Raw genomic sequence first — 12,023 nt, forward strand, 5'->3', positions numbered from 1 at the left:
TTATTTTAAAATATTCATTCCAATATTTTTATATTTATCTTATAGTATTTCAAATAATTACGTATTTTATATTGTAACAACCATGTACAATGGAGCAAAAAAACATATTTCATCACCCAAGAAAATAATATCACAAGTTTTTTTTCAAATTAGACAATTCCATCTCATATAAGAATGCGACACTAAAAATAATTAGGGTTGGTTTCGAGAAATAAAAACAGTTAAAGAAAAATGTTACAGATAATAAGAAACGAAATACTAATAACAACAATAAAATACAAACTGGTGATAAGAGAAAAACAAGCGCAAACAAAACAACAAAACCTCATAAAGAGAATCAAAGTCAGTCATCTCCAAAAAAAATTATCACAAAGATTCAAGATGATGAAATGAATAATGATTTTAATAGAAGAATGAAGAAACTCAAACAAAAAAATAATATAGTCATGACCAAAAAGTAAAAATTAAATGGAAAAAAAATTAATAATGCATTTTAACATCGAAAATTTAGAATGAACATCATGTTTTTTTATTTAAGGTTAAATGAATAATGAAAATTTTATTTTTCCAATAAAGCTACATAAATATTTAATTTCCCTTAACTTTATATAAATTTTTTTTTCAAATCGTGTGCAACGCACGTCGTACTTACTAGTTATGTTAAAATTATTAAGTTTTAGTGTAAGTATGACTAACTTATCTTACGAATATAGACATCAAAATCATCTCAATAAAAAAAACCATATATATATATATATATTGAAAGAAACTTTACACCCAATGAACGAGAGGCAAGTTGTGTGTGTTGTAGGTCCCAAAAAATTGTTTGGTATGAAGTTAATTGTTTCCGTCCAGTGTTTGCTCAAGCAAAGCACGACGCAAGTTCGTCGTCTATAAAGTATTATTTAATCCGTTTCTTATATTTTGATGTATCAAAATCATTCGACGAGTACCAAAAAATAAAACTTTTAAAAACAAGATTATTATATGGTATTGGACAAATTTTTTTTTTTATATATATATTATGTTGTTTCATATAATATATACCTTATATACGTAACAGTAACGGGCGCGTTTTAATTCAACAAAACGTGAAGCACACACAGAAAACGCAAGAGCACGAACTAATCAAAGGGTGTTGCATACTTTTCCACCATTTCTTGCTATACAAATAGCTTCCTCCCATCTTCGCAGTGTCTTACCTTGATTTTGCCTCTTTGAACTTTGTTTTCACACCTTTTATAGAGGTTGGAAGTTTATGTATTATATTTATATGTGTATAATTTCATAAAGAATTTGCGTGAAATTTCCATTGAACTTTCATTTTCCCACGTCTTCATCACTCTTCCGTCTCCGTTTCTTTTTCCGCCACTGACCCTTTTGGGTTTTTATTTTGATCCGTCTCTTCTTTTATATCACCAGTTTTTGTTCATTTTAGAAGTGTCTGAGGTCACAGAATCAAAGATTCTCATTAAGCATTTCACAAGCTGTGTAAATCTTGGGAGAAAGGTGACTTTTTTCCGCTTAATTAATTCTTTTATTGTTGATATATGGCAACAGTATGATGTCGTGTGTTTTGTTCTTCTTTTTTGGGTTTATCCTGTTTGTTGGGTAGATTCCAGTTTCGATATTAATGGTTTGTGTGTGTGGATAAAGTTGACTTTTTAACCTTTTGTTGTATGTTCATAATGTTTATTCTATTAAAATGCTGCCCACAAAAAGATTAGAACTTTATTTCAGTGGTGGAGGTATGTTTTCAGATTTCTTGAACAACAATCCTTTGTATGAAAACAGTGTGTGGAAGGACTGATTTTCATTTGATTGATCGATTGCCTTTTGTGGTTTGATCTAATTTTACAGGATAATTTTTATATTCAGCTTAGCTATGAAGTAGAATTTAAATGAAATGTCATGCTTTAAAATTTTATATCATTACGTTCCTATGAGGTTGACTAATGCATATCTGAAATTTATGCTAGTTTCTCTTTGCGTTTTGGAGTTTTCAACTTACTTCTGCTGATATCTGTTATTGCTGTTTTCAAGCTTTTAAATTTGAACCACTCCTTTTTTTTGTAGGCTACTTATTTTGTTTGATCTGTTTTAATCAAGATCAAGATATATTTGTGACTTAAGTCATGAACAATCTCAAGCTAGCCGTGGAAGTAGTTCGAGCCCACAGTCTCATGCCCAAAGATGGTCAAGGCTCATCCAATGCATTCGTGGAGCTTCACTTTGATGGTCAGAAATTCCGAACCACCATCAAAGAAAAGGATCTCGATCCATTTTGGAACGAGACGTTCTATTTCAACGTATCTGATCCAAATGATCTGCATAACCTCTCACTCGAGGCTTATGTATACAACAGCAACAAAACCAATAATTCCAGATCGTCTCTTGGGAAGGTCAGAATAACTGGTACATCATTTGTTCCTTATTCTGATGCAGTCGTTTTTAACTACCCACTAGAAAGAGGAAGCATTTTCTCGCGTGCTAAAGGGGAGCTTGGCTTGAAAGTTTACATAACCGATAGTTCGTTTTTGAATAACTCAGTCCCTCCTCCTGAGATGGCTTCATCTTCTTATTCGGGTTTGCATTCTGTCAATGAAGAGCTGCCTTCTCAAAAAGTGGAAGATGTCGTCCCGGATTTACGGTCTAAACGCAAAAAGGGGACAAGACACTCATTTTATGATCTTCCAAACTCAAACAACCAGCAGCAACTGCCCCCTCTCGTGCACACAAATAATGAAATGAGGTTTGAACCACAGGCACCACAGTTTGTTCGAACGTTTTCGGGTTTATCTTCACAACCTGCCGACTTTACGCTGAAAGAAACGAGCCCTTTTCTTGGAGGAGGGCAAGTTGTTGGGGGACGAGTCATACGTTCGGATAAGCAGCAGAGTGTTTATGATCTAGTTGAGCCTATGCAATTCCTCTTTGTACGGGTTGTCAAGGCTCGTGACCTTCCTAGAATGGATCTCACTGGGAGTCTTGATCCTTATGTTGAAGTGAGACTTGGAAACTACAAAGGAGTCACAAGGCACTTTGAGAAAAACCAGAATCCAGAGTGGAACACAGTGTTTACCTTTTCAAAAGAGAGAATGCAGTCATCTGTATTGGAAGTTGTGGTTAAAGATAAGGATTTGGTGAAAGATGATTTTGTTGGATTTATTCGATTTGATCTCCATGAGATTCCCACGAGAGTTCCACCAGATAGTCCTTTGGCTCCAGAATGGTACCGTCTTGAAGATAAGAAGGGTGAGAAAATGAATGGGGAACTGATGCTTGCTGTTTGGATGGGCACGCAGGCTGATGAGGCTTTTCCAGATGCTTGGCACTCAGATGCAGCTAGTCCAGTCGATAGCTCGGGTCCTGCAACGCACATCCGTGCAAAAGTCTACCACTCCCCTAGGTTGTGGTATGTACGGGTGAACGTGATCGAGGCACAAGACTTGGTTGTGTTTGAAAAAAACCATTTTCCAAATGTTCAAGTTAAGGTGCAGATTGGGAACCAAACCTTGAAGACAAAGCCAGTCCAATCCCAAACTATGAATGCTTTATGGAATGAAGAATTCATGTTAGTTGCTGCCGAACCCTTTGATGATCATCTGATCATTTCAGTCGAAGATCGTGTTGGTCCAAACAAAGATGAGGTTCTTGGTAAGACTTTCATACCCCTGTCAACAGTTGAACGACGTGCAGATGATCGAATGATTCGCTCCCGTTGGTTTAACCTTCAGAAACCAAATTCAACTGAAATTGAGGACCCGAAAAGAGATAAATTTTCTAGTAGGATTCATCTTCGAATCTGCCTTGATGGAGGTTATCATGTTCTTGACGAATCTACACATTATAGCAGTGATCTCCGACCAACAGCAAAACAACTGTGGAAGCCGCCAATTGGTGTCTTAGAGCTAGGTATTCTGAATGCCGATGCCCTCACTCCAATGAAAGTGAGAGGTGGGCGAGGTACATCTGATACATATTGTGTTGCCAAGTATGGTCAGAAATGGGTCCGAACCAGGACAATCATTGACAGCTTAAATCCAAAGTACAACGAGCAGTACACTTGGGAAGTTTTTGATCCAGCCACTGTGATTACAATAGGCGTCTTTGACAATGCTCAAATGGGTGACAGGGACTCGAATGGTAATCGAGACATGAAGATTGGGAAAGTTAGAATTCGAGTCTCCACCCTTGAAACTGGCAGAGTTTACACTCATTCTTACCCCTTACTAGTACTCCACCCTTCTGGTATAAAGAAGATGGGAGAACTACACTTGGCAATCCGATTTTCATGCACATCAGTGGTAAACATGATGAGTTTGTATTCAAGACCCCTCTTGCCAAAAATGCACTATGTTAGGCCATTAAGCGTGCTGCAGCTTGACATGCTACGTCTGCAAGCTGTCAGTATAGTCGCCGCACGGCTTAGTAGAGCTGAACCTCCTCTCAGAAAAGAAGTTATTGAGGACATGACTGATGCAAATGCACATATGTGGAGCATGAGGCGTAGTAAAGCAAATTTTTTCCGCCTCATGTCGGTTTTCAACGGGCTTTTCGCTATGGGGAGATGGTGTAAAGAAGTTTGTGCGTGGAAGAACCCTATAACAACAGTTTTAGTCCAAGTTCTCTATGTGATGCTCATCTGCTTCCCTGAACTGATTCTTCCCACAATATTTCTCTACATGTTCCTCATTGGGCTCTGGAACTACCGGTACCGACCTAGATATCCTCCTCACATGAACACAAAACTATCATTCGCTGATGCAGTGCACCCCGACGAGCTTGACGAAGAATTCGACTCATTCCCCACAACACGAGGCTCAGAGCTTGTGAGAATGAGGTATGATCGATTACGAAGTGTGGCAGGTCGTATCCAAATGGTTGTGGGTGATATAGCCTCACAAGGGGAGAGGGTTCAAGCACTGCTAAGTTGGCGAGATCCACGAGCAACTGTAATATTCATGGCGTTCTGTATAGCTATCGCCGTCATTTTGTATGCTGTGCCTTTCCAGTTACTGATCATCTTGGCTGGATTGTATACCATGAGGCATCCCAAGTTCCGTCACAAGCTGCCACCACCTCCAGTGAACTTTTTCCGGCGGCTTCCGGCCAGGACTGATAGCATGTTGTGAAGTCAAACATTTTGTATCCTGGTTTTGCTTTCTCCTTTCTGTTGTATCATGTATGGTTTGGTCATGTTGCTCAAATGTGTACAAAAAGCATGTAATTCTGGAACCTTCACATTTTTCTGGGTGCGGGTGGCGAAAACGGGGCATAGATCAATAGCTTCATCACTAGGCTAGATTGGCCACTCTGAGAAATGGACTGTGTTGTTGCTGCCATTTTTCTGGTTTTTGTTGCAGGATAGTTCACCATGTATGTATAATACAATATGCAAACGCTGGTATGAGATTATTGTTTGTTGTAAATCATTTTTGTACATATTCTGCTGAGTCAACAATTATATTCTTGGGTTAGCATATCACAAAAATTAAGAAAAACACTAGTTATGTGGAGCATGCTATTAGTTATTAATATATTTATCTTTTAATTTCTATTTCTTCAAAGGGGGCCAGATCAGGAAGGTTAAACAAAAATTTTGAGATATGGAAAGCTTGGAATATTATTGTATCATAAAAAGACAATGATTTGCGAATATGCAATAGTTTTTAGGGGGAAACAAGTGTAAAATTCAAATACATGAAGTATTAATGAAGAATGCAAATAACCTGAAAAAAACTGTTCGGTTAGCACCGGAAAACGAAAATAAAAGAAAATAAGAAATGAAGGGCCCAACCGGGTTCGAACCGGTGACCTATTGATCTGCAGTCAATTGCTCTACCACTGAGCTATGGACCCTTTGATGCTGGAATCTTCCACTTGTTTTATATAATAAAAACTTAACTTACATACTTACCGTCTATTAAATAATGCATTTACTTTAATTACTAAACTTTCATATTATTCATTCAATATCCATAAGAAAAAAGTTGTTTAAAAAGTAAAATATTAGTCAACCTCATTGGAACATAACAAAATCACGTGATTGAACTTGAACTGATAAATTTGATTGAGATTAAGTTAGTATTTAAAACCTTTAAAAATAAGTGATTATGAAGATTGTCTTCGTTTTATGGAGATTTTTTTTTAACAAATTTGTGAAAAAAATCTCTATAATCACTCTTATTTTTAAGAGTGATGCTTGCAAAAAGGGCTCCTTCTATTTCTACTATTATTTCTATTATTATTTCTACTATTTCGAATTGATTAAATAAATTCAACTGATTAAATTAATAGGTCTAGATTTTTTATTTTTAGACTAGGGTTAATGGATACCTTTCTATCCTAATTCTATATAAACTATGATTCCATATCCTACAAATTATCAAATCCTTTTTCCGTTTTTAGAGTTCTCAACAACAAACACAGGCTTATTTTAAACTTTTTGGCTGTATCGGGGCATTAGAGGGAGTTGGCGTAAACGCTGTGCTGTGCGCGAGATAGAAGGGGCTTACTCTTGAATGAATGCCTTTATCTTTGGAGGCTCAAGCGGAGGCAACGGCCACTTTCTCCCCACCCGACCTCCAAGAGGCCCGGGCATGCAGGTGGTGATGATCACCCCGGGGTATGCGCTAGCGCCGATTCCTAGCTCTAAAGGTAAAATGGGAATCAAAATATCATCAGCGTATAAGAGATAAGGTGGAAATGTAAAACCACGACTGACTGAATCGGATTCTATTGAGTACTTTCATCGGGCCAAGGGCTAGGGATTTATCCGAATAAATTCTATTGAATCGGATTTTTTCCTGTGCTTGAGAAAGCGGCTAGATACATTCGAGACCTAGCCCAAGGAGTCTCATAGTGTTGCACTTTCCCCGCTGGCTGTATGGGCGGGTTGTCCCTCGCTGCTGCGGTTTAGGGATAATCAGGCTCGAACTGATGAGTGTTCCATTCTCCTTGAATATATCTTTCATCATATGATTCAGCTCTGGTGTCGAGGTGCTCGCTATGTGAGAATGCCCCATTGCTGGAAAGGCTCGGCATTTCCTTGCGACAGTAGAGCAGATCTTCTTCTTTTGAATCGAGTAGGGAGGCCACCCTGTTTGAGAGTGATTAAATATCCCATTCCTTACTGGAATGGTTGGCTGGAGAGCTCATTGGTAAGGCTAAATTAATAAAACATTTTGTATAATTTTGTGATAGTGGATTGTATACCTGCATATGTACACAACATAAAAAAGAGGTAGTTATTCTATTTTCATCATAGAATGATTATTAAGTACAACGAAATTTGTACACCAAATCTTACAACACAAAAAAATCAAAACAAGAATTTACTTTAACAAAATCTCAAGAAACATTAAATATAAAATCTCACGATAAAATAGCAAAATATCACCATATTATTGTTATAAATATTGTAGGCATTTTTTTATTTTTAAAGATTGCAAACACTAGCTAAATCAACCTCGATTTTGTCACAAGTGTGAATCCAAGCACACTCGATTTTGTCTCAAGTGTGAATCCAAGCACAAACATACTACAGTAATTCAATCTAATAAAAAGGAATTCCCACGTATTCTTCTTCACCAATAAAAGTGCAAAGGGGAAGAAGAAGACCTCGGAGTCGTTAATGACCGTTAATTGTAACTATTCTAATCCGATTTTCACACGCACAATTTTCACGCACTAGCTTGTCTCCTCCAGTTCACCCCTAAAACCCTCGATTCTTGAATCCCACAGATGAGAAACCCTGCTCGACCCCATGTTTCACCTTCTTGTTCTTCTACTCATTTGAATCCCAGAACCCTCCTCAGATTTCGCAACCCCCCTTCTCCAATCCACTCCAAGAAACCACGTAGACTTCCCCTTCTATTTCTCTGTTCATCACAGCCTTCGGGAAACTCCAACTCTCCTTCAGATCAAGATTCGACCCTTTTCTCCATGCTCAAAGCTATACCCGATTGGGCTGATGGTATAAAAGAGCGAGGCATGGTGCAGAGAAGAGCCTTGTATGACCATGAAAAATGGGTTCAGCACAGAAGCTCTTCAAGACATGTGAGGCATTTCTTGTCTAGTTTAAGTTCGCGGGTGATCTTGTCATTGGTTCCGCCGGTTATCGTGTTTACGTCTTTTGCGGTGATTATAGCTTCCTATAATACTGCAGTTTCTATGGGATGGCTGCCGGAAAGTTTCCCCATTTTGAGGGCCCCTCCTTTGCCTTATCAGTTGACTGCCCCGGCTCTTGCTCTGCTGCTGGTTTTCAGAACCGAAGCCTCGTATTCGAGGTTTGAGGAAGGGAAGAAGGCTTGGACTAAGGTTCTTGCGGGGACAAATGACCTTGCCAGGCAAGTGATTGCAAGTGTGTCGAGCCCGAGTAATGCGCTGTTAAAGAAGGCAATTTTGCAGTACATTATGGCATTCCCAGTTGCTCTTAAGGTTTGGAATTCCTTTCTTTCCTATGTCATTTTAAATTTGGCAAATTCATTTTTAAATTTACTTTCCTTCTCTATCTCTAGTCAGAAGCTATCTGAATACTCGAATATTTGATATTGGTTTGGGTATATGCCTGTAAATTGATTTATTAGTTAGAACTTGTAGCATTTTATTAGGTGGAAATCCTACGGCTCGGTAGATTTGTCTGTCGAGTATGTTCAGCTAGCTTCTTCTGTATGCCTTTGTTTAATCGATTCGAGTATGATTAAAGCAATTATAACTAGCATAGATGCTTTGAATCCTGTGTTAAAGTATCGCGCAACGGCTGAATCTAAGACTTTCTTGGACAAGTTTCAACTTTCAGGTACAAAAAGGGTCCTAAATGCAGCTTAAAATAATACTCAATCTTCCTAGTTTTAGTTCCTAAGCAAGTTTGCTTTGATTCCTGTACTCACTGATCAAGTTTATGTCAGAAACACCACTGAATGATGTATTAATTATAAACTCCTCATGCAGTGCCATATCACCTATGAATCTGATATCAACAAAGATCTTCGAAATTTACTTGACACTGATGATTTAGCCATGGTTCTCAGTTCAAATCATCGTCCTCGGTGCATCATCGAGCTTATCTCTCAAAGCCTTCAGTTGCTAGAAATTGAGGAGTCAAAGCGCCAGTGTTTGGTAATTTGGAACATATCTCAGAAACCTTTTTCCTTTTCTGGATGGCAGTACTTGGACTTGTTCAGCAATTTGGATGAGCAAATTGTTAATTGTTTCCCAAATCGATTTTTATGTCAAATGGTATTGCAGGAAACAAAACTTTCTTGTTTTCATGAAGGCATCGAGATTTGCGAACTGCTGGTTGGTATACCGATTCCTCTCTCATACACAAGATTAACCTCAAGATTTCTAGTCCTCTGGCATTTTACACTTCCCATTATACTTTGGGATGATTGTCACTGGATCATTGTGCCTGCTACTTTTATCAGTGCCGCCTCTTTATTTTGCATCGAGGAGGTAATTTTTCTTTTATTTTGATAAACCAAATACTTCCCATGATTCGTAGTTGCTGGGATCAGTGATGTTCCTTGTTGTCCTATTTGATGAAATGACTAATATAAGGGTATTGAATTGGGTTGCCGTACAGTTTAAAAATTTAAATGACGCAATTACTACAGATTACAGCCCTTGTCATGGGATAGATGCACGATCATACCATTAATAGTAGAGCCAAGGTTGTCTGTTTCATTTTCTTGAGTTGCAAAATGTTTTAATGATCAATGGAGAGGATTATTGTGGAGCTCCAACTGGTTATCATGTGCGAGCATCTATATGCCACAAAAGTGTAATCTTGCCTTCTGAGCTATGAAAATGTTTGAATTACATCATTACAATGAGTTTGAGTTTTGGCACGATGATAGAAGATCGAACCTACGCTAAATTACTACTAATACAACTGCATATACTTCATGGAATCTGCTCATTTGTAAAGTCTCTTCACACAACTTTTTTGTTTGTCATCGAATATTATCCGCAGGTAGGTGTTCTTATAGAAGAACCCTTTCCAATGCTTGCTCTAGATGAGCTCTGTCATATGGCAAATAGAAACATCAAGGATGTTATGAGAAACGAGGAGTTGATCAAGGATCGCTTAAAGGCGAAGAAAACAATGCGTTGTAACAAGCAGGTTCAAAATGGATGTGCTACCTCGGAAGGCAGACAACCTGGTTAAGACATTATCTTCTACCTCATGTGAGAGTCCAGAGATTTTTGGTTCAACTTTGTAATATTAGTTAGTTACTTCTCCAATATTATACATGTATATATCCAAGAATATTGATTCCCTGCTGCTCTGTGTGTATATGTGCATCGTGTATCTTATCTTCTATTTCCCCATAAACGCGAACCATCAATTTCTTCAAATGGAAAAATGGCAAGGCTATAAATTTGCATACTAGTTGAAATGAGCAAGTAATGGTATAAGGAATGGAGGAGCCAGAAATTTGATTCTACTCGTGCTATAATATTCACTTCTATTGGTTTAAATTTTGAGAATGTGTATACTCTCTATCTGTATTTTTTTCTAATTCTTTTTGGGTTGTGCTGAACTCCTTTTTTTAAAAAAATTGAATCATCGAGTTTATGCATAGCTCTTTGCAATGGTCACGATAACTACAATTTCAATTTTAATATCATCTCACGAAATGCTTGTGACATGAATTTTTAAAATAACTTTAAAAAACTAGTTGAACTTTGAAAAAAATAAATATAGAGTACAATAATAGTAAAATATAGGGTAAATATTTTTTTTGGTCCATTAAGTTATTCGTTTTGGTTTTGGTCCATTAACTTTTCAAAATTTGGTTTTTGTACACTAACTTTTAATTTTCAGTGATTTTGGTCCAACTGCATACGTGTCAGCTAGAAATTGGCACACGTCACCCGGAAAATGCTGATGTGTGTCAATGTCTAGCTGACACGTGTGCAGTTTGACCAAAATCACTGAAAATTAAAAGTTAGTGTACCAAAACTAAATTTTGAAAAATTAATGAACTAAAACCAAAACATAGATAAGTTAATGAACCAAAAAAAATATTTTTTCTAAAATATAATATACATGAATCATAAAAAAAATTAATACATTAATATATAATGTCTTACAAAATACCTAATATATGCAATTCGAAGATATATCATCTAAAAATATTAAAATTTGACGTCCACGTTATTTAAATAAAAACATTCAATATTAATTTTAAATAAACTCATACATGTAAATAAATCAATGTTTTTTTAAAAGAAAACTTAGTAAAGGTAGTCCAATATTATAATTATGAACTAAAAAATTGAAGTAAAATAATTATTTATTAAAATACAATATAATGATTTTAATTATTTATTAAAAATAAAACAGTGGTTTCAATTTATATCTACCAAATAATCAAATGAGCACTAATTATTTTCCAAATAATAACCATTTTTCAACATTAGATTGATAAAACTTTAATTAAACAAATGGAAGAAAAAGAAAGAATATTGTATTAAGTTGTTTGTGGACCTTTTTAATTAATAATAAAAAAAAGAATATGAAAAAAAAACAAGTTGGCTAATTTATTTTCTCTCACCCATCATTTCTCTTTTATCTCTCGTACACATTCTTATCTCTCTACTTATACAAATAGAAAATATGAACTAGAAAAAAACCTATTTCTTTATCCCACTATATTTTATGGGTTGCGATAGACTCTTTTTAGTTTTGAAATTGGGTCACGAGCTATTAATAAATTAAACTTATACTTAATTTATAATTTTTTTTTCATTAGCCCACTTTGTTTTAATGATTAAGCCGGACTCTTTTTATTTTTCAAACCGAGCCACCGGGCTATTAATAAATTTGGCTCAAATTCAATATATATATATATATATTTTTTTTTTTTTTTGTCACCCGGGCTACTAGCTTTGCCTCCGCCCTTGGCCGCTCCTTGGGTATAAGATGAACCGGCTTGGTATTACTTTTCACGGCTCATGAATATAGTTATGTGACATACTGTCACAATCTTAACGTTTTTTTAGTTTAAATA

The 12,023-nt window shown here is 36.3% G+C and overlaps 2 protein-coding genes and 1 non-coding gene across 3 annotated transcripts; 2 read left to right on the forward strand and 1 right to left on the reverse strand.

Moving 5' to 3' along the window:
- The first annotated feature begins 1,159 nt into the window (after positions 1-1,159).
- On the forward strand, positions 1,160-5,601 carry LOC140886502 (multiple C2 domain and transmembrane region protein 7-like). The gene is made up of 2 exons (XM_073293094.1): positions 1,160-1,509; positions 2,077-5,601. The coding sequence occupies exon 2, from the start codon at positions 2,136-2,138 to the stop codon at positions 5,133-5,135; it is 3,000 nt and encodes a 999-aa protein (XP_073149195.1). The 5' UTR covers positions 1,160-1,509; positions 2,077-2,135; the 3' UTR covers positions 5,136-5,601.
- A 189-nt stretch (positions 5,602-5,790) lies between these two features.
- On the reverse strand, positions 5,791-5,862 carry TRNAC-GCA (transfer RNA cysteine (anticodon GCA)). The gene has a single exon. It is a non-coding gene; the product is annotated as a tRNA-Cys (tRNA).
- A 1,734-nt stretch (positions 5,863-7,596) lies between these two features.
- On the forward strand, positions 7,597-10,399 carry LOC140891450 (voltage-dependent chloride channel 1, chloroplastic-like). The gene is made up of 4 exons (XM_073299942.1): positions 7,597-8,442; positions 8,956-9,123; positions 9,253-9,459; positions 9,980-10,399. Exons 1-4 carry the CDS (start codon positions 7,747-7,749, stop codon positions 10,172-10,174), a joined length of 1,266 nt encoding a protein of 421 aa, XP_073156043.1. The 5' UTR covers positions 7,597-7,746; the 3' UTR covers positions 10,175-10,399.
- Positions 10,400-12,023: the final 1,624 nt, after the last annotated feature.

The sequence above is a fragment of the Henckelia pumila genome, chromosome 3, assembly GCF_033568475.1.
Source record: "Henckelia pumila isolate YLH828 chromosome 3, ASM3356847v2, whole genome shotgun sequence".
Lineage (NCBI taxonomy): Eukaryota > Viridiplantae > Streptophyta > Magnoliopsida > Lamiales > Gesneriaceae > Henckelia > Henckelia pumila.

What these genes read in the sequence shown, in the direction of transcription:
- LOC140886502 (XM_073293094.1), top strand. Translation starts at nt 2,136, where the DNA reads ATGAACAATCTCAAGCTAGCCGTGGAAGTAGTTCGAGCCCACAGTCTC.
- LOC140891450 (XM_073299942.1), top strand. Translation starts at nt 7,747, where the DNA reads ATGAGAAACCCTGCTCGACCCCATGTTTCACCTTCTTGTTCTTCTACT. An exon ending in CATTCCCAGTTGCTCTTAAG is followed by an intron (nt 8,443 to 8,955) that starts GTTTGGAATTCC and finishes CTCCTCATGCAG; the next exon opens with TGCCATATCACCTATGAATC. An exon ending in CTTTATTTTGCATCGAGGAG is followed by an intron (nt 9,460 to 9,979) that starts GTAATTTTTCTT and finishes TATTATCCGCAG; the next exon opens with GTAGGTGTTCTTATAGAAGA.